Raw genomic sequence first — 23,037 nt, forward strand, 5'->3', positions numbered from 1 at the left:
TAAACATGGGAAAGTACCACGTCTCTGGGTATAAAGATGAGTTTGAACGGGTCCAGTCACACCGGCGCCCACATCAGCTCTCACCAATTTATTACTGAGATTAGACGGTCGTCTAAAACAAGGAAGAAAAGGTGATTTAAATTCTTCCACCTCAGGGTACCCTTTACGCAAGATGTTCCAATGACTTCTGATGAATTTATGAATTTTGTAAGAGAAGGGATGGTAAGTATGAACGAAAGCCAAACGTTTATCTCTAGCCTTACCAATAGAAGATTCGGTATTCACACTAGCACTATTCAAAACCTCCTGTGGATAACCCCTCGCCAGAAACTTAGTCCTCATCTCCTGTAATCTGGTATCTTTAATTTCTTGTTGGTTAACAATCCTATGTACCCTAAGAAACTGGGACTTAGGTATAGAATTCTTCATGGCCTTGGGATGACAACTATCATATGCGAGTAGGTTATTCCTGTCCGTCGACTTTATGTACAAATCAGTTTGTAAATGTCCATTCTCTAATTTCGTAACAGTGACATCTAAAAAATTGATATGATGTAAATCATATTGTATAACAAATTGAAGTTCAGACCAAATGCTGTTAATGTAATTATGGAACTCCATGATGGAATCCAACGGGCCAACCCATATGCAAAAAACGTCGTCAATAAATCGCTTCCAACACTTGCAGTGCTCTTGGAATCCCTTATGTGGATATATGAATGTATCTTCAAAGTAAGACATGTACGTATTTGCATACGGGGGAGCTACGTTGGACCCCATCGCGGTCCCCTGTTTTTGAATATAATAGATGTCCTGAAACAAAAAGAAATTTTCAGTTAACACTATTTGTAGTAAGTCCAGACAGAAATCACTTGTATCACTCGAAAAGTTATGTTGTAACAATAACTCACGAACTGCTGACATGCCCTTCTGATGTACAATAGACGTATATAAACTTGTCACATCCCAAGTCACGAGAAAAGCATCAAATGGAATGATATCAAGCCCACGAATCACCTCTAGGAAGTGACCAGTGTCCAACAGGAAAGAAGGAATGTTTTTAGTCAAAGGAGTAATAATCTTCTCAAGTAAGATAGCTAAAGGGGAAAGGATAGAATCTGTGCCCGCCACTATAGGTCTACCAGGAGGGTTCACCAAGGTCTTATGAATTTTGGGGAGTACATAAAAAACAGGAATGATTGGATTCTGCTTTTGTAAGAAATCAAATGTCTTCTGATCTATTACTCCCTTTTGTAGATAGTGGCCGGTCACAGATCTAATCCTATCTCGAATCCTATTCGTCGGGTTACTTGCCAATATTCCATAGACATTACTGTCCCCCAATTGTCTCAGTATTTCCTGTAAATACATGGATTTGTCCATAACTACCAAAGCTCCGCCTTTATCGGCTTGTTTGATAATTATGTCTTTATCCTGCGTAAGAGATGCCAACGCATTTTTATCCTTATCTGAAAAATTGGAAGGACAGTGTAATGATTTATTAGACACATCTTTGAAAAAAGACGTAATGTCATGTTCCAATAAGCCTATGAACGTTTCCACTGGAGGGTTATTTTTGGGAGGCATGAAAGTGCTCTTAGTTTTGAGTCCCAATCCTTGGATGTTGATAGGAGCAATAGAAGTAGATTGGTCGATGGTATTTACAGGAAATACTGAGACAATTGGGGGACAGTAATGTCTATGGAATATTGGCAAGTAACCCGACGAATAGGATTCGAGATAGGATTAGATCTGTGACCGGCCACTATCTACAAAAGGGAGTAATAGATCAGAAGACATTTGATTTCTTACAAAAGCAGAATCCAATCATTCCTGTTTTTTATGTACTCCCCAAAATTCATAAGACCTTGGTGAACCCTCCTGGTAGACCTATAGTGGCGGGCACAGATTCTATCCTTTCCCCTTTAGCTATCTTACTTGAGAAGATTATTACTCCTTTGACTAAAAACATTCCTTCTTTCCTGTTGGACACTGGTCACTTCCTAGAGGCAATTCGTGGGCTTGATATCATTCCATTTGATGCTTTTCTCGTGACTTGGGATGTGACAAGTTTATATACGTCTATTGTACATCAGAAGGGCATGTCAGCAGTTCGTGAGTTATTGTTACAACATAACTTTTCGAGTGATACAAGTGATTTCTGTCTGGACTTATTACAAATAGTGTTAACTGAAAATTTCTTTTTGTTTCAGGACATCTATTATATTCAAAAACAGGGGACCGCGATGGGGTCCAACGTAGCGCCCCCGTATGCAAATACGTACATGTCTTACTTTGAAGATACATTCATATATCCACATAAGGGATTCCAAGAGCACTGCAAGTGTTGGAAGCGATTTATTGATGACGTTTTTTGCATATGGGTTGGCCCGTTGGATTCCATCATGGAGTTCCATAATTACATTAACAGCATTTGGTCTGAACTTCAATTTGTTATACAATATGATTTACATCATATAAATTTTTTAGATGTCACTGTTACGAAATTAGAGAATGGACATTTACAAACTGATTTGTACATAAAGTCGACGGACAGGAATAACTTACTCGCATATGATAGTTGTCATCCCAAGGCCATGAAGAATTCTATACCTAAGTCCCAGTTTCTTAGGGTACATAGGATTGTTAACCAACAAGAAATTAAAGATACCAGATTACAGGAGGTGAGGACTAAGTTTCTGGCGAGGGGTTATCCACAGGAGGTTTTGAATAGTGCTAGTGTGAATACCGAATCTTCTATTGGTAATGCTAGAGATAAACGTTTGGCTTTCGTTCATACTTACCATCCCTTCTCTTACAAAATTCATAAATTCATCAGAAGTCATTGGAACATCTTGCGTAAAGGGTACCCTGAGGTGGAAGAATTTAAATCACCTTTTCTTCCTTGTTTTAGACGACCGTCTAATCTCAGTAATAAATTGGTGAGAGCTGATGTGGGCGCCGGTGTGACTGGACCCGTTCAAACTCATCTTTATACCCAGAGACGTGGTACTTTCCCATGTTTAAATTGTGCCCAATGCAGTAATGTGTTGAAAGGTGATAGAGTTTTGCATCCCTACAGTGGTCGGGGTTATCCAATTAGAGGTTTTTTCACCTGTGAGACATCTTATGTTGTATATGTAGTGAAGTGTCCTTGTGGCCTACTCTATGTAGGCGAAACCACCCAGACTGTTAAGGAACGCATATCACAACATAAATCCACCATCAGGTGTGAGAGATTGACTTTACCTCTTCCATCTCATTTTCATAAACAGGGACATAGTGTTAGTCAATTACGGTTCCAGGTGTTGGAGCAGGTCTTGCCAAATAGAAGAGGAGGCGATAGGGTTAAAAAATTGAAACAAAGGGAGGCGTATTGGATTTTTACTCTTCAGACTTTGGAGCCCAAAGGCCTTAATCGTGATTTCGATACTTCTAGTTTCTTATAGCTTTACATTCATTTATGCCTACTTATTATTATCTTTTTCAGAGGAGTTGATCACTGACTTGATGATGGCCGGTCCCTTTAGGTATTTTCTTATAATCTTCTTTCTGTTTCTTTCTTAACATAATCCTCTTTCCTGCTTTTTCCCTAGTTTTAGTTTTCTTTACACATTACTAATTTTCCCTTGATCCCTTTCTTCCATAGTCTCTCCTTCCCCTTCCCTCCCCCTTCCCCTTCCCCCCCCCTTTTCCCCTCCTCCCCCCTCCCCCCCCCTTCCAATCCCCACCCCCTTTCCTTTCCCTTTCCCCCACCCCACCCCCCCTCCCCCCCTCTCCATTTTCTTATGTACATTCCCCTTAGCTTTTCTCTTTTCTTTTTTTCTTTTTTCCTGTTTTTTTACTAGGGTTGATTATAGTTGATAGTTACATAGTTACATAGTTACTTAGGTTGAAAAAAGACCTAGGTCCATCTAGTTCAACCTTCCTCCACCAGTTGTACATTTAGTCACTAAGTCATTTATAACCAACAATGTTTTGTGTACTGAGGAAATCATCCAGCCCTTTTTTAAAAGCTGTTATAGTATCTGCCATTACTACCTCTTGTGGTAGGGCATTCCACAGTCTGACCGCTCTAACTGTAAAGAACCCTTTCCTATTTTGGTGTCGGAATCGCTTTTCTTCCACTCGCAGTGAGTGCCCCCTGGTCCTCAGTATTGTTTTCGGAAGAAATAAGTTATGTGCCAGTCCTTTATATTGACCACACATGTATTTATACATATAAATGAGATCTCCTCTGAGACGTCTTTTTTCTAAGCTAAACATATCTAACTTTTTCAATCTGCCATCATATGGGAGGCCTTCCATTCCTTGTAATAGTCTAGTTGCCCGCCTTTGAACTGACTCTAACTTCTGAATGTCCTTTTTAAAATGTGGAGCCCAAAACTGGATCCCGTATTCCAGATGTGGCCTTACAAGTGATTTATAGATGGGTAACAATACGTTGGGATCACGGGATCTAATCTCTCTTTTTATACATCCTAGAATCTTGTTTGCTTTAGCAGCTGCTGCCTGACATTGAGTGCTGCTGCTCAGCTTATTTGTAATGAGAATACCCAAGTCCTTCTCCTGTTCTGTAGTCCCGAGTTTACTTCCATTTAATGTATACGCAGCTATAGGATTACTCCGTCCTAGGTGCATTACTTTACATTTATCAACATTAAATCTCATTTGCCAAGTATCTGCCCATTCTGACATCTTATCCAGATCTTTTTGTAATATTGTACTATCCAGGTCAGTTTTTAATATCCTACATAGTTTGGTGTCATCGGCAAAGACTGACACTGTACTATCAATCCCATCCACAAGGTCATTAATATAGAGAGTAAAAAGAATTGGTCCTAGCACAGATCCCTGCGGCACCCCACTGCTGACTATAGCCCATTTAGAGAATGTAGCATTTATGACTACTCTTTGTTTCCTATCTTTTAGCCAATTCCTTACCCAGTTGCATATTGTGTCCCCTAGTCCTTGCTTCTGGAGCTTTAGTATAAGGCTATTATGTGGTACAGTATCAAATGCCTTTGCAAAGTCCAAATAAATCACATCAGCTGCATTACCAATATCCAGGTTTGCACTTACCCCCTCATAGAACCCCAACAGGTTGGTTAGACACGACTTATCTTTCATGAATCCATGCTGTTTGTCAGTTATCATATTATTTTCTGCAATATATTTTTGCATGTCATCCCTTAAAATGCCCTCAAAAACTTTGCATACTACTGATGTCAGGCTTACTGGACGGTAGTTGCCTGGATCTACCCTCTTACCTTTCTTAAATATCGGTACCACATCAGCAATCCTCCAATCCTGAGGCACCAACCCTGTTACAAGTGAGTCTAAAAAGATGAGATACAGCGGTCTGTCGATTACGGAGCTCAATTCCCTCAATATTCGTGGATGAATGCCATCTGGCCCTGGGGATTTGTCAATGTTTAATTTACTCAGACGTAGGCGTACTTCATCTTGTGTTAAATTAATTATATCGGGTGGTGGACTTTGATTTTTCACTTGTTGAATGATCCCTGGTACAGTCAGTTCCTTGGTGAATACAGATGAGAAATGCCTATTTAATATCTCAGTTTTTTGTTTGTCCTCTATAACTAACTTGTTATTATATTTTAAGGGTCCGATACTATCCTTTGTTTTCCTTTTGCCATTAATGTATTTATAAAAGATTTTGGGATTTATTTTAATGTCATTGGCGATTTTTGTTTCAGTAGCTAGTTTTGCTTGTTTGATTTCTTTTTTGCATTGCCTATTGATATCTTTATACTCCTGCAATGCTATTTCTGTATTCTCAGCCTTTAAGATGTTAAATGCCCTTTGTTTTTGTTTTATTATACTTTGTACAGTCTTATTTATCCATAGTGGTTTCTTTTTATTCCTGGACATTTTATTACCAGAGGGTATAAGTTTTTTACAGGACTCTAGCAGTATATCCTTAAACTTACCCCATTTATGTTCAGTATCCCCAGTTACCATGACTCTGTCCCAATCTACACATTTAAGCTCTTCCCTTAATTTGTTGAAATCAGCTTTCCTAAAATTCCAGGTTTTAGCATTCCCCCTTTGAAATGTTCTATTGAATATTATGTTGAAGCTTACCATATTATGATCGCTGGTGCCCAAGTGCTCCCGGACCTGTAGATTTGAAATTGTATCCGGTCTATTTGACAGGACCAGATCTAGCAAATTATCTCCCCTGGTCGGTTCATCTACCATCTGAGAGAGGAAAAGGTCTTGAATGGTAGATAAGAACTTACAGCTTTTAGCAGAACCAGAAGATTCTATGTCCCACTGAATGTCTGGATAGTTGAAATCCCCCATAATAAGAACCCGATTATTATTATTAGCTGCCTTTTCAATTTGTTCCAGCATTTCACCCTCTATTTGTTCAGGTATGTTAGGAGGCTTATAGCAAACTCCAATTAGCATTTTTCCATTATTCCCCTCCCCATGTACATTTACCCATACTGACTCTACATTGTTGCTGTTCCCCTCAATGTCATCATACAACACAGGTTTTAGGTTAGATTTGATAAATATACACACCCCACCACCTTTTTGGCCTTTCCTGTCCTTCCTAAATGTACTATAACCCTGTATGTTTGTCACCCAGTCATGGCTTTCATCCAGCCAGGTTTCCGTAATGCCCACCACATCATAATCCATGGTTGACATAAGAGTCTCCAATTCATTCATTTTGTTTGCAAGACTTCTTGCATTTGCCAGTAGACATTTAATCCTATTAACACCTTTATTACTCCTAGCCTCCCTACGTTCCTTGTATGTCCCATCCCCCCCTAATCCTTCATTGACCCCTACCGTCTCCCTGTCTCTATCTGCTCTATCTATCCCCTTATTTGCTCCACTACCCTCCCTCCCCCCCGATCCTAGTTTAAAAGCTCCTCCATCCGTCTGACCATTTTCTCCCCCAGCACAGCTGCACCTTCCCCATTGAGGTGCAGCCCGTCCCTACCGTAGAGCCTGTAGCCGACTGAGAAGTCGGCCCAGTTCTCCATGAACCCGAACCCTTCCTTCCTGCACCAATTTCTAAGCCACATATTTATCTCCCTAAGCTCCCGCTGTCTTTCTAGTGACGCTCGTGGCACCGGTAGTATTTCTGAAAACACCACCTTGGAGGTCCTGGACTTCAGCTTCTCTCCTAGTTCCCTGTAATCATTTTTAAGGACCTTCCACCTGCCTCTAACTTTGTCATTAGTACCAATGTGCACCATGACCGCTGGGTTTTCCCCAGCCCCACCCAGCAATCTGTCTATCCGATCCACAATATGCCGAACCCGAGCACCCGGCAGACAACACACTGTTCGGCATTCACGGTCTCGGCGACAGATGACCCTGTCTGTCCGCCTAATTATAGAGTCCCCTACCACCAACATCTGTCTGGGCTTTGCTGCACTCCTATTTCCCTCCTTCCTACAGCAGTTGTTTTCCTGGTTGCTAGGAGCAACGTCCTGCTGTAGTGACCCTAGTCCAGGCCCTTCATTCCTAATATCAGCCAAACAGGCATATTTATTAGGTTGTGCCAGGTCAGGACTAGGCTCCCTGACACTTTTCCCCCTACCTCTTCTTCTAACTGTTACCCAGCTACCTACCTCTGGGTCCTGATCTTCCCCACCTCCAGCCTCCTCCATATCACTGGCCCCAGCCAGAGAAAGCTCAGTGAGCTCTAAACTCCTCTCCAGGTTTGCAATGCCCCTTAGTGTTGCAAGCTGCTTATTTAGATCAGTTACCTTGGCTTCCAAACACGCAACATGCTTGCATCGAGTGCAGACATATTCACCCTCGAACGGCTGCTCAAGGCATGCATACATCTGACAAGATACACACCTGGTAGCATTGTCTATGGAGCACCTATCAAATGGGGATCAACAGTAAAGTAGAAAAACAAAGAGAAAAAAACGAAAGAAACCCAATGGGAAACGTCTAAGGATAAATTCAAACTATGTTCTTGTGTCAAACTATGTAATTGTGTTGAAACTATGCACTTATCTTAAATTCAGCACTTTACTTGAATTCAGCACCTCGCTCGCTCGCTAAAAAATTAAAAAATAATTAAAAAATTATTAAATTGATTTCGAATAAATACACCATTCCCTTAGTCCTCTTATTTTATTTCTTCTATTTCTTCTTTGATTTGACCTTTTAGGTAATTTGTCTTCAAATAATGTTACCCATAGAGTCTCTTATTCATTACACTATTTCGGGCTTAATTACCCTTATTTCATGGTTATTGCATAAGGGGACATTGCCAGTCAGCGCAATTTTAGCGCTTGCCAATCATCTGGTTTACATATTGCCAACCAGGATCGTCACTTCCGGTTTGCGGACCAGAAGTGACGTTCCGCGGTGAGGAGTGGCTGTCTGTGTATGTCTACAGTTGCCAACCATCAGGATTTACACATTGCCAGCCGGTGACGTCACTTCCGGTTTTCGGACCGGAAGTGACGCTCCGTGACGTCACTTCCGGTCTCCGGACCGGAAGTGACGCTCTGTAACTTGTTAATGAGCTAATTGAGCGGTCTATTTAAATCTGGACATTGGACTGTCAGATTACATTGACTGCAGACCCGGACGGGCAGCTTTTTCCTCTGGTCCAGCTTTTTCATACATTTCTACAGAACCCTTTCTGGTGAGTGTCCATTGCTTGGTATTTCTGTGTATTGTCTGTTTCATTAGAGTAGAATAGTGTCTCAGTGCTGGTGCTTAGGCTCTTTGTCCTTCTATATTAGCAAGATACGCATTTTTGGATAAATTTTTGGGTTTCCTGTTTGGTTCCCCTTTTGTTGTATAATGGTTCTATTATGCTACATTTTATCTGTATTTCAATTATATCTTTAGGTGGACATTATATCTGCTAGTGAAGCGGCTCAACTGACAGATTCTTCACTTTTGTCTTTTTGTTGACATTTTTTGTATATCATAGTTCATGATTCATGCATTACAATGTGGTGAATATTTCTGCCCTTTTTTGTTACCATGATTGTATAATGCCATTATTTCTGTATACTTAAAAATCTTTTATGTATCTTTTTATTGTAGTGTAAACTGATGAAGGTCGGATGACCGAAACGTCTTTAATAATTACACAGATCAATGAATAAAATAAAAAACAATTTCAGTTGAATGCTTTGAGTGCTGGATTTTTTTCAATTTTTTTTTTTCTACCATAGATATCACCCACAGCTTACATCAGCCAGGTGAGAGCCTCCTACTATAGGTATCACCCACAGCTTACATCAGCCAGGTGAGAGCCTCCTACCATAGGTATCACCCACAGCTTACATCAGCCAGGTGAGAGCCTCCTACCATAGGTATCACCCACAGCTTACATCAGCCAGGTGAGAGCCTCCTACCATAGATATCACCCACAGCTTACATCATCCAGGTGAGAGCCTCCTACCATAGATATCACCCACAGCTTACATCAGCCAGGTGAGAGCCTCCTACCATAGGTATCACCCACAGCTTACATCAGCCAGGTGAGAGCCTCCTACCATAGGTATCACCCACAGCTTACATCAGCCAGGTGAGAGCCTCCTACCATAGGTATCACCCAAAGCTTACATCAGCCAGGTGAGAGCCTCCTACCATAGATCTCACCCACAGCTTACATCAGCCAGGTGAGAGCCCCCTACCATAGATATCACCCAAAGCTTACATCAGCCAGGTGAGAGCCCTCTACCATAGATATCACCCACAGCTTACATCAGCCAGGTGAGAGCCCTCTACCATAGATATCACCCACAGCTTACATCAGCCAGGTGAGAGCCTCCTACCATAGGTATCACCCACAGCTTACATCATCCAGGTGAGAGCCTCCTACCATAGGTATCACCCACAGCTTACATCAGCCAGGTGAGAGCCTCCTACCATAGATATCACCCACAGCTTACATCAGCCAGGTGAGAGCCTCCTACCATAGATATCATCCACAGCTTACATCAGCCAGGTGAGAGCCCCCTACCATAGATATCACCCACAGCTTACATCATCCAGGTGAGAGCCTCCTACCATAGATATCACCCACAGCTTACATCAGCCAGGTGAGAGCCCCCTACCATAGATATCACCCACAGCTTACATCATCCAGGTGAGAGCCCCCTACCATAGATATCACCCACAGCTTACATCAGCCAGGTGAGAGCCTCCTACCATAGGTATCACCCACAGCTTACCTCAGCCAGGTGAGAGCCTCCTACCATAGATATCACCCACAGCTTACGTCATCCAGGTGAGAGCCTCCTACCATAAATATCACCCACAGCTTACATCAGCCAGGTGAGAGCCTCCTACCATAGATATCACCCACAGCTTACATCAGCCAGGTGAGATTCTCCTACCATAGATATCACCCACAGCTTACATCATCCAGGTGAGAGCCTCCAACCATAGATATCACCCAAAGCTTACATCATCCAGGTGAGAGCCCTCTACCATAGATATCACCCACAGCTTACATCATCCAGGTGAGAGCCTCCTACCATAGATATCACCCACAGCTTACATCAGCCAGGTGAGAGCCCTCTACCATAGGTATCACCCACAGCTTACATCAGCCAGGTGAGAGCCCCCTACCATAGATATCACCCACAGCTTACATCAGCCAGGTGAGAGCCCCCTACCATAGATATCACCCACAGCTTACATCATCCAGGTGAGAGCCTCCTACCATAGATATCACCCACAGCTTACATCAGCCAGGTGAGAGCCCCCTACCATAGATATCACCCACAGCTTACATCATCCAGGTGAGAGCCCCCTACCATAGATATCACCCACAGCTTACATCAGCAAGGTGAGAGCCCCCTACCATAGATATCACCCACAGCTTACATCAGCCAGGTGAGAGCCCCCTACCATAGATATCACCCACAGCTTACATCATCCAGGTGAGAGCCCCCTACCATAGATATCACCCACAGCTTACATCAGCCAGGTGAGAGCCCTCTACCATAGGTATCACCCACAGCTTACATCAGCCAGGTGAGAGCCCCCTACCATAGATATCACCCACAGCTTACATCAGCCAGGTGAGAGCCCCCTACCATAGATATCACCCACAGCTTACATCAGCCAGGTGAGAGCCCCCTACCATAGATATCACCCACAGCTTACATCATCCAGGTGAGAGCCCCCTACCATAGATATCACCCACAGCTTACATCATCCAGGTGAGAGCCCCCTACCATAGATATCACCCACAGCTTACATCATCCAGGTGAGAGCCTCCTACCATAGATATCACCCACAGCTTACATCAGCCAGGTGAGAGCCCCCTACCATAGATATCACCCACAGCTTACATCAGCCAGGTGAGAGCCCTCTACCATAGGTATCACCCACAGCTTACATCATCCAGGTGAGAGCCCCCTACCATAGATATCACCCACAGCTTACATCAGCCAGGTGAGAGCCTCCTACCATAGATATCACCCACAGCTTACATTATCCAGGTGAGAGCCCCCTACCATAGGTATCACCCACAGCTTACATCATCCAGGTGAGAGCCTCCTACCATAGGTATCACTCAAAGCTTACATCAGCCAGGTGAGAGCCTCCTACCATAGGTATCACCCACAGCTTACCTCAGCCAGGTGAGAGCCTCCTACCATAGATATCACCCACAGCTTACCTCAGCCAGGTGAGAGCCCTCTACCATAGATATCACCCACAGCTTACGTCATCCAGGTGAGAGCCTCCTACCATAAATATCACCCACAGCTTACATCAGCCAGGTGAGAGCCTCCTACCATAGATATCACCCACAGCTTACATCAGCCAGGTGAGATTCTCCTACCATAGATATCACCCACAGCTTACATCATCCAGGTGAGAGCCTCCAACCATAGATATCACCCAAAGCTTACATCATCCAGGTGAGAGCCCTCTACCATAGATATCACCCACAGCTTACATCATCCAGGTGAGAGCCTCCTACCATAGATATCACCCACAGCTTACATCAGCCAGGTGAGAGCCCTCTACCATAGGTATCACCCACAGCTTACATCAGCCAGGTGAGAGCCCCCTACCATAGATATCACCCACAGCTTACATCAGCCAGGTGAGAGCCCCCTACCATAGATATCACCCACAGCTTACATCATCCAGGTGAGAGCCTCCTACCATAGATATCACCCACAGCTTACATCAGCCAGGTGAGAGCCCCCTACCATAGATATCACCCACAGCTTACATCATCCAGGTGAGAGCCCCCTACCATAGATATCACCCACAGCTTACATCAGCAAGGTGAGAGCCCCCTACCATAGATATCACCCACAGCTTACATCAGCCAGGTGAGAGCCCCCTACCATAGATATCACCCACAGCTTACATCATCCAGGTGAGAGCCCCCTACCATAGATATCACCCACAGCTTACATCAGCCAGGTGAGAGCCCTCTACCATAGGTATCACCCACAGCTTACATCAGCCAGGTGAGAGCCCCCTACCATAGATATCACCCACAGCTTACATCAGCCAGGTGAGAGCCCCCTACCATAGATATCACCCACAGCTTACATCAGCCAGGTGAGAGCCCCCTACCATAGATATCACCCACAGCTTACATCATCCAGGTGAGAGCCCCCTACCATAGATATCACCCACAGCTTACATCATCCAGGTGAGAGCCCCCTACCATAGATATCACCCACAGCTTACATCATCCAGGTGAGAGCCTCCTACCATAGATATCACCCACAGCTTACATCAGCCAGGTGAGAGCCCCCTACCATAGATATCACCCACAGCTTACATCAGCCAGGTGAGAGCCCTCTACCATAGGTATCACCCACAGCTTACATCATCCAGGTGAGAGCCCCCTACCATAGATATCACCCACAGCTTACATCAGCCAGGTGAGAGCCTCCTACCATAGATATCACCCACAGCTTACATTATCCAGGTGAGAGCCCCCTACCATAGGTATCACCCACAGCTTACATCATCCAGGTGAGAGCCTCCTACCATAGGTATCACTCAAAGCTTACATCAGCCAGGTGAGAGCCTCCTACCATAGATATCACCCACAGCTTACATCATCCAGGTGAGAGCCTCCTACCATAGATATCACCCACAGCTTACATCAGCCAGGTGAGAGCCTCCTGCCATAGATATCACCCACAGCTTACATCATCCAGGTGAGAGCCCCCTACCATAGATATCACCCAAAGTTTACATCATCCAGGTGAGAGCCCCCTACCATAGATATCACCCACAGCTTACATCATCCAGGTGAGAGCCCCCTACCATAGATATCACCCACAGCTTACATCATCCAGGTGAGAGCCCCCTACCATAGATATCACCCACAGCTTACATCATCCAGGTGAGAGCCCCCTACCATATATATCACCCACAGCTTACATCAGCCAGGTGAGAGCCTCCTACCATAGATATCACCCACAGCTTACATCATCCAGGTGAGAGCCTCCTACCATAGATATCACCCACAGCTTACATCAGCCAGGTGAGAGCCTCCTGCCATAGATATCACCCACAGCTTACATCATCCAGGTGAGAGCCCCCTACCATATATATCACCCACAGCTTACATCATCCAGGTGAGAGCCCTCTACCATAGATATCACCCACAGCTTACATCAGCCAGGTGAGAGCCCCCTACCATAGATATCACCTAAAGCTTACATCATCCAGGTGAGAGCCCCCTACCATAGATATCACCCAAAGCTTACATCAGCCAGGTGAGAGCCCCCTACCATAGATATCACCTAAAGCTTACATCATCCAGGTGAGAGCCCCCTACCATAGATATCACCCACAGCTTACATCATCCAGGTGAGAGCCCCCTACCATAGATATCACCCACAGCTTACATCATCCAGGTGAGAGCCCCCTACCATAGATATTACCCACAGCTTACATCATCCAGGTGAGAGCCCCCTACCATATATATCACCCACAGCTTACATCATCCAGGTGAGAGCCCCCTACCATAGATATCACCCACAGCTTACATCATCCAGGTGAGAGCCCCCTACCATAGATATCACCCACAGCTTACATCATCCAGGTGAGAGCCCCCTACCATATATATCACCCACAGCTTACATCAGCCAGGTGAGAGCCCCCTACCATAGATATCACCCAAAGCTTACATCATCCAGGTGAGAGCCCCCTACCATAGATATCACCCACAGCTTACATCATCCAGGTGAGAGCCCCCTACCATAGATATCACCCACAGCTTACATCATCCAGGTGAGAGCCCCCTACCATAGGTATCACCCACAGCTTACATCAGCCAGGTGAGAGCCCTCTACCATAGATATCACCCACAGCTTACATCAGCAAGGTGAGAGCCCCCTACCATAGGTATCACCCACAGCTTACATCAGCCAGGTGAGAGCCTCCTACCATAGGTATCACCCACAGCTTACATCAGCCAGGTGGGAGCCTCCTACCATAGATATCACCCACAGCTTACATCATCCAGGTGAGAGCCCCCTACCATAGGTATCACCCACAGCTTACATCAGCCAGGTGAGAGCCTCCTACCATAGATATCACCCACAGCTTACATCAGCCAGGTGAGAGCCCCCTATCATAGATATCACCCACAGCTTACATCAGCCAGGTGAGAGCCTCCTACCATAGGTATCACCCACAGCTTACATCAGCCAGGTGAGAGCCCCCTACCATAGATATCACCCACAGCTTACATCAGCCAGGTGAGAGCCCTCTACCATAGATATCACCCACAGCTTACATCAGCCAGGTGAGAGCCCTCTACCATAGGTATCACCCACAGCTTACATCAGCCAGGTGAGAGCCCCCTACCATAGATATCACCCACAGCTTACATCAGCCAGGTGAGAGCCTCCTACCATAGATATCACCCACAGCTTACATCAGCCAGGTGAGAGCCTCCTACCATAGGTATCACCCACAGCTTACATCAGCCAGGTGAGAGCCTCCTACCATAGGTATCACCCACAGCTTACATCAGCCAGGTGGGAGCCTCCTACCATAGATATCACCCACAGCTTACATCATCCAGGTGAGAGCCCCCTACCATAGGTATCACCCACAGCTTACATCAGCCAGGTGAGAGCCTCCTACCATAGATATCACCCACAGCTTACATCAGCCAGGTGAGAGCCCCCTATCATAGATATCACCCACAGCTTACATCAGCCAGGTGAGAGCCCCCTACCATAGGTATCACCCACAGCTTACATCAGCCAGGTGAGAGCCTCCTACCATAGGTATCACCCACAGCTTACATCAGCCAGGTGAGAGCCTCCTACCATAGGTATCACCCACAGCTTACATCAGCCAGGTGAGAGCCCCCTACCATAGGTATCACCCACAGCTTACATCAGCCAGGTGAGAGCCTCCTACCATAGATATCACCCACAGCTTACATCAGCCAGGTGAGAGCCTCCTACCATAGGTATCACCCACAGCTTACATCAGCCAGGTGAGAGCCCCCTACCATAGGTATCACCCACAGCTTACATCAGCCAGGTGAGAGCCTCCTACCATAGGTATCACCCACAGCTTACATCAGCCAGGTGAGAGCCCCCTACCATAGGTATCACCCACAGCTTACATCAGCCAGGTGAGAGCCCCCTACTATACGTAGCTCTCACAGTTTGGCCAATAGGACATGATGCACAGCGGCCGGTATAGCTGACTTGGCAAATAGGGTAAGATGCAGCAGCAGTCGATACATCAGGTATTGAAGCACAGAACGGTATTAGCAATGTGGAACATGGGGTGACAAGAAAATTGCCCACAGACATGAATGTCCACAGGAAACTGTACAGAGTTGAGATGCTCTGCAGGACAGGGGGATAGTATTCAGTTATACGTGAGATGCTCTGCAGGATAGGGGGATAGTATGCAGGTATACGTGAGATGCTCTGCAGGACAGGGGGATAGTATTCAGTTATACGTGAGATACTCTGCAGGATAGGGGGATAGTATGCAGGTATACGTGAGATGCTCTGCAGGACAGGGGGATAGTATGCAGGTATACATGAGATGCTCTGCAGGACAGGGGGATAGTATTCAGTTATACGTGAGATGCTCTGCAGGATAGGGGGATAGTATGCAGGTATACGTGAGATGCTCTGCAGGACAGGGGGATAGTATGCAGGTATACATGAGATGCTCTGCAGGACAGGGGGATAGTATGCAGGTATACATGAGATGCTCTGCAGGACAGGGGGATAGTATGCAGGTATACGTGAGATGCTCTGCAGGACAGGGGGATAGTATTCAGTTATACGTGAGATGCTCTGCAGGATAGGGGGATAGTATGCAGGTATACGTGAGATGCTCTGCAGGACAGGGGGATAGTATTCAGTTATACGTGAGATGCTCTGCAGGACAGGGGGATAGTATTCAGTTATACGTGAGATGCTCTGCAGGATAGGGGGATAGTATGCAGGTATACATGAGATGCTCTGCAGGACAGGGGGATAGTATGCAGGTATACATGAGATGCTCTGCAGGACAGGGGGATAGTATTCAGTTATACGTGAGATGCTCTGCAGGATAGGGGGATAGTATGCAGGTATACGTGAGATGCTCTGCAGGACAGGGGGATAGTATGCAGGTATACATGAGATGCTCTGCAGGACAGGGGGATAGTATTCAGTTATACGTGAGATGCTCTGCAGGATAGGGGGATAGTATGCAGGTATACGTGAGATGCTCTGCAGGACAGGGGGATAGTATGCAGGTATACATGAGATGCTCTGCAGGACAGGGGGATAGTATGCAGGTATACGTGAGATGCTCTGCAGGACAGGGGGATAGTATGCAGGTATACATGAGATGCTCTGCAGGACAGGGGGATAGTATGCAGGTATACATGAGATGCTCTGCAGGACAGGGGGATAGTATTCAGTTATACGTGAGATGCTCTGCAGGATAGGGGGATAGTATGCAGGTATACTTGAGATGCTCTGCAGGACAGGTGGATAGTATTCAGTTATACGTGAGATGCTCTGCAGGATAGGGGGATAGTATGCAGGTATACTTGAGATGCTCTGCAGGACAGGTGGATAGTATTCAGTTATACGTGAGATGCTCTGCAGGATAGGGGGATAGTATGCAGGTATACTTGAGATGCTCTGCAGGACAGGGGGATAGTATGCAGGTATACGTGAGATGCTCTGCAGGATAGGGGGATAGTATGCAGGTATACTTGAGATGCTCTGCAGGACAGGTGGATAGTATTCAGTTATACGTGAGATGCTCTGCAGGACAGGTGGATAGTATTCAGTTATACGTGAGATGCTCTGCAGGATAGGGGGATAGTATGCAGGTATACTTGAGATGCTCTGCAGGACAGGTGGATAGTATTCAGTTATACGTGAGATGCTCTGCAGGATAGGGGGATAGTATGCAGGTATACTTGAGATGCTCTGCAGGACAGGTGGATAGTATTCAGTTATACGTGAGATGCTCTGCAGGACAGGGGGATAGTATTCAGTTATACGTGAGATGCTCTGCAGGACAGGGGGATAGTATTCAGTTATACGTGAGATGCTCTGCAGGATAGGGGGATAGTATGCAGGTATACGTGAGATGCTCTGCAGGACAGGTGGATAGTATTCAGTTATACGTGAGATGCTCTGCAGGATAGGGGGATAGTATGCAGGTATACGTGAGATGCTCTGCAGGACAGGGGGATAGTATGCAGGTATACATGAGATGCTCTGCAGGATAGGGGGATAGTATGCAGGTATACTTGAGATGCTCTGCAGGACAGGTGGATAGTATTCAGTTATACGTGAGATGCTCTGCAGGATAGGGGGATAGTATGCAGGAATACTTGAGATGCTCTGCAGGACAGGTGGATAGTATTCAGTTATACGTGAGATGCTCTGCAGGATAGGGGGATAGTATGCAGGTTGACTCCAAACTGACTTCCTCCCTCCCACCAGTCTGCCTGACCCCTTGCTCCAACTTGACCAACCCACTGGTGTGTCTGTCCAGTTCTGGTGTGAGGTGTGATTGGGATTTGTAGTGCGGATGTCAGTGACACTGTTGATGGGAACCTGGAACCACGGGGCGTAGGCCCTGCACCCTGGGGTACAGGATACAGTTCCCTGTAGCACCCAGATGTAGTCAGGGGCGCTACACTGGCAGCAGGGGGTGAGATGCTCTGCAGGACAGGGGGATAGTATGCAGGTATACATGAGATGCTCTGCAGGATAGGGGGATAGTATGCAGGTATACTTGAGATGCTCTGCAGGACAGGTGGATAGTATTCAGTTATACGTGAGATGCTCTGCAGGATAGGGGGATAGTATGCAGGAATACTTGAGATGCTCTGCAGGACAGGTGGATAGTATTCAGTTATACGTGAGATGCTCTGCAGGATAGGGGGATAGTATGCAGGTTGACTCCAAACTGACTTCCTCCCTCCCACCAGTCTGTCTGACCCCTTGCTCCAACTTGACCAACCCACTGGTGTGTCTGTCCAGTTCTGGTGTGAGGTGTGATTGGGATTTGTAGTGCGGATGTCAGTGACACTGTTGATGGGAACCTGGAACCACGGGGCGTAGGCCCTGCACCCTGGGGTACCGGATACAGTTCCCTGTAGCACCCAGATGTAGTCAGGGGCGCTACACTGGCAGCAGGGGGTGAGATGCTCTGTCATAGGTGTGGATCTGTGCTGGCTGTGGTGAGCGCTGTGTGGAGCAAGGCAGTGCGGTGGTGAGATGCTCTGTCGCTGGTGCGATCTTCAAATAATGCCGCCAGGAGTCGTCGCATGTTCATATGGAGCTCTTGGACTGTAATTGAGCCGAGAGCTCAGTCTGCACAGGTGCCGATTCCGGGTGGCATTATTTGAAGATCGCACCAACGACACAGCATGTCACCCCCGCACTGCACTGCTCCACACAGCCAGCACGGCCGGCGACATAACAGCCGATGTTCTGCGTGTCATGTGTATTGTAGATATTCATGTCATGTGTTGTAGATGTTCTGCGTGTCATGTGTATTGTAGATATTCATGTCATGTGTTGTAGATGTTCTGCGTGTCATGTGTATTGTAGATATTCATGTCATGTGTTGTAGATGTTCTGCGTGTCATGTGTATTGTAGATATTCATGTCATGTGTGTGCTAGATGTTCTGCGTGTCATGTGTGTGCTAGATGTTCTGTGTGTCATGTGTGTGCTAGATGTTCTGCGTGTCATGTGTATTGTAGATATTCATGTCATGTGTTGTAGATGTTCTGCGTGTCGTTTGTGTTCTAGATGTTCTGTGTTTCGTGTAGTCTAGATGTTCTGCATATCATGTAGTCTAGATGTTCTGTGTGTCATGTATGTTCTAGATGTTCTGTGTTTCGTGTAGTCTAGATGTTCTGCATCTCATGTAGTCTAGATGTTCTGTGTGTCATGTGTGTCCTCGATGTTCTGTGTGTCATGTGTGGTCAAAGACAAGATGTTCTGCATATCGTGTGTGCTGTAGATGTTCTGCGTGTCATGTGTGTTGTAGATGTTCTGCGTGTCATGTGTGTTGTAGATGTTCTGCATCTCATGTGTGCTGTAGATGTTCTGTGTGTCATGTGTGTTGTAGATGTTCTGCGTGTCATGTGTGTTGTAGATGTTTTGCGTGTCATGTGTGTTGTAGATGTTCTGCATCTCATGTGTGCTGTAGATGTTCTGTGTGTCATGTGTGCTGTAGATGTTCTGCATCTCATGTGTGCTGTAGATGTTCTGCATCTCATGTGTGCTGTAGATGTTCTGCATCTCATGTGTGCTGTAGATGTTCTGCGTGTCATGTGTGCTGTAGATGTTCTGTGTGTCGTGTGTGTTGTAGATGTTCTGCATCTCATGTGTGCTGTAGATGTTCTGTGTGTCATGTGTGTTATAGATGTTCTGTGTGTCATGTGTGTCCTCGATGTTCTGCGTGTCATGTGTGGTCAAAGACAAGATGTTCTGTGTGTCATGTGTGTTGTAGATGTTCTGTGTGTCGTGTGTGTTGTAGATGTTCTGCATGTCGTGTGTGCTGTAGATGTTCTGCGTGTCATGTGTGTTGTAGATGTTCTGCGTGTCATGTGTGTTGTAGATGTTCTGCATCTCATGTGTGCTGTAGATGTTCTGTGTGTCATGTGTGTTGTAGATGTTCTGCGTGTCATGTGTGTTGTAGATGTTTTGCGTGTTATGTGTGTTGTAGATGTTCTGCATCTCATGTGTGCTGTAGATGTTCTGCGTGTCATGTGTGTTGTAGATGTTCTGCGTGTCATGTGTGTTGTAGATGTTTTGCGTGTTATGTGTGTTGTAGATGTTCTGCATCTCATGTGTGCTGTAGATGTTCTGTGTGTCATGTGTGCTGTAGATGTTCTGTGTGTCATGTGTGCTGTAGATGTTCTGTGTGTCATGTGTGCTGTAGATGTTCTGCATCTCATGTGTGCTGTAGATGTTCTGCATCTCATGTGTGCTGTAGATGTTCTGCGTGTCATGTGTGCTGTAGATGTTCTGTGTGTCGTGTGTGTTGTAGATGTTCTGTGTGTCATGTGTGCTGTAGATGTTCTGTGTGTCATGTGTGTTGTAGATGTTCTGTGTGTCATGTGTGCTGTAGATGTTCTGTGTGTCATGTGTGTTGTAGATGTTCTGTGTGTCATGTGTGCTGTAGATGTTCTGTGTGTCATGTGTGTTGTAGATGTTCTGCGTGTCATGTGTGTTGTAGATGTTCTGCGTGTCATGTGTGTTGTAGATGTTCTGCGTGTCATGTGTGTTGTAGATGTTCTGCGTGTCATGTGTGTTGTAGATGTTCTGCGTGTCATGTGTAGTCTAGATGTTCTGTGTGTCATGTGTGCTGTAGATGTTCTGCGTGTCATGTGTGCTGTAGATGTTCTGCGTGTCATGTGTGTTGTAGATGTTCTGTGTGTCGTGTGTGTTGTAGATGTTCTGCATGTCGTGTGTGTTGTAGATGTTCTGCGTGTCGTGTGTGTTGTGGATGTTCTGCGTGTCATGTGTGTTGTAGATGTTCTGCGTGTCATGTGTGTTGTAGATGTTCTGTGTGTCATGTGTGTTGTAGATGTTCTGTGTGTCATGTGTGCTGTAGATGTTCTGTGTGTCATGTGTGTTGTAGATGTTCTGCGTGTCATGTGTGTTGTAGATGTTCTGCGTGTCATGTGTGTTGTAGATGTTCTGCGTGTCATGTGTGTTGTAGATGTTCTGCGTGTCATGTGTGTTGTAGATGTTCTGCGTGTCGTGTGTGTTGTAGATGTTCTGCGTGTCGTGTGTGTTGTAGATGTTCTGCGTGTCATGTGTGTTGTAGATGTTCTGCGTGTCGTGTGTGTTGTAGATGTTCTGCGTGTCGTGTGTGTTGTAGATGTTCTGCGTGTCATGTGTGTTGTAGATGTTCTGCGTGTCATGTGTGTTGTAGATGTTCTGCGTGTCATGTGTGTTGTAGATGTTCTGTGTGTCATGTGTGTTGTAGATGTTCTGCGTGTCGTGTGTGTTGTAGATGTTCTGCGTGTCGTGTGTGTTGTAGATGTTCTGCGTGTCATGTGTGTTGTAGATGTTCTGTGTGTTATGTGTGTTGTAGATGTTCTGCGTGTCATGTGTGTTGTAGATGTTCTGCGTGTCATGTGTGTTGTAGATGTTCTGCGTGTCGTGTGTGTTGTAGATGTTCTGCGTGTCATGTGTGTTGTAGATGTTCTGCGTGTCATGTGTGTTGTAGATGTTCTGCGTGTCATGTGTGTTGTAGATGTTTTGCGTGTCATGTGTGTTGTAGATGTTCTGCATGTTCCAGAGGTTCTCTATGTCCCAGATGTTCCACATGCTCTTTGTGCCCTGTTTCAGGTCCTGGTGAATGTTTTACATCTGGATCTCAGGATCTCAGGTGGACCTCTAGATGTTCTGCGTGTTCTAGATGTTCTGCATGTTCCAGAGGTTCTCTATGTCCCAGATGTTCCACATGCTCTTTGTGCCCTGTTTCAGGTCCTGGTGAATGTTTTACATCTGGATCTCAGGTGGACCTCTAGATGTTTTGCATGTTCTAGACGTTCTGAATGTTCCAAGTGTTCTTCTATGTGGCAGTATATCAATGAGTACTGATGAATCTCATCCATGTTTTTCAGTTCTCTGGATCATGCACCAGCGGCTTCCAGGTCACCTCAGGTCCTTGGATTCTTGGAGATATCTTCATCCGGGAATACTTTGTGGCATTTGACCGCAGCAGGAATAGAGTTGGATTTGCTGAAGCTGTGAGATCTTAGATCAAACACGTCCGGTTATAAGACAAGGTGGCATCACACAAAGGGGTGTCAGGTTGTCAGACAAAATGGCATCATACAGATGGGTGTATACAGGGATCTGCAATAAACATCATGTAGCATGTCTGCTTATTGTCACTCTCCTGTAGTTGGCGCAATGTTTCTGGCAGCTGGCATTGTCTTCAATCTGAGGACCTCTTTGTTAACCCTTCATCTTCTGCTCATAGGTACATGGTCAGCAAACCGACTGGCAATGTTTTTTGTAAGATGTTGCTGATGAAGCCCCTGTCTCTGCTCTCAGACTCTGTGTTTTCCAGCCCCCCTTTTGTTCTCCACCATCTGTTCCTCTCGTTGTGTCTCCCACCCTTCTCTTTGGCTCTTCTGAAATGTCAGGGTGTTTATTTGCAGTGCCCTCGGGGCAGGCCTAGGCCTGGATCCAGCCTATGCTGCTTTCTGACCTGGAGAACATTCCATTGTATTATGTGATCCATATGTGACGGATTGTGAGAATTCTCCAGGAGTCGGTCTGGAAATACCATTAATGTCAGCCACATGTCTTCTCATGGTGTACAGAGGAGAAAGCAGGCAGCAGTATGTGGCAGATGTGAGAGGACTGCGGCACTGTTATATAGTGTGTATATATATATATATATATATATATATATATATATATATATATATATATATACACACTATATAACAGTGCCGCATATATACACATATACAGATGACAAAGAGGTCACCATGCGGAGACTTCTTCCCAGGTAGAAAATGTTTTGTGCCATGAGACCTGTC

The 23,037-nt window shown here is 45.5% G+C and overlaps 1 protein-coding gene across 2 annotated transcripts in view; it reads left to right on the top strand.

Annotated features, from left to right (window-relative positions):
- Positions 1-22,374, top strand: part of LOC142303719 (pepsin A-like) — a 263,534-nt gene extending 241,160 nt beyond the window's left edge. For both annotated transcript variants that reach the window (XM_075345372.1, XM_075345382.1), the window contains one exon: positions 22,108-22,374. In XM_075345372.1, the coding sequence (XP_075201487.1) occupies positions 22,108-22,245 (138 nt within the window). In that variant the 3' untranslated portion in view covers positions 22,246-22,374. The remainder of the gene's footprint in view (positions 1-22,107) is intronic.
- Positions 22,375-23,037: the final 663 nt, after the last annotated feature.

The sequence above is a fragment of the Anomaloglossus baeobatrachus genome, chromosome 1, assembly GCF_048569485.1.
Source record: "Anomaloglossus baeobatrachus isolate aAnoBae1 chromosome 1, aAnoBae1.hap1, whole genome shotgun sequence".
Taxonomy (NCBI): Eukaryota; Metazoa; Chordata; class Amphibia; order Anura; family Aromobatidae; genus Anomaloglossus; species Anomaloglossus baeobatrachus.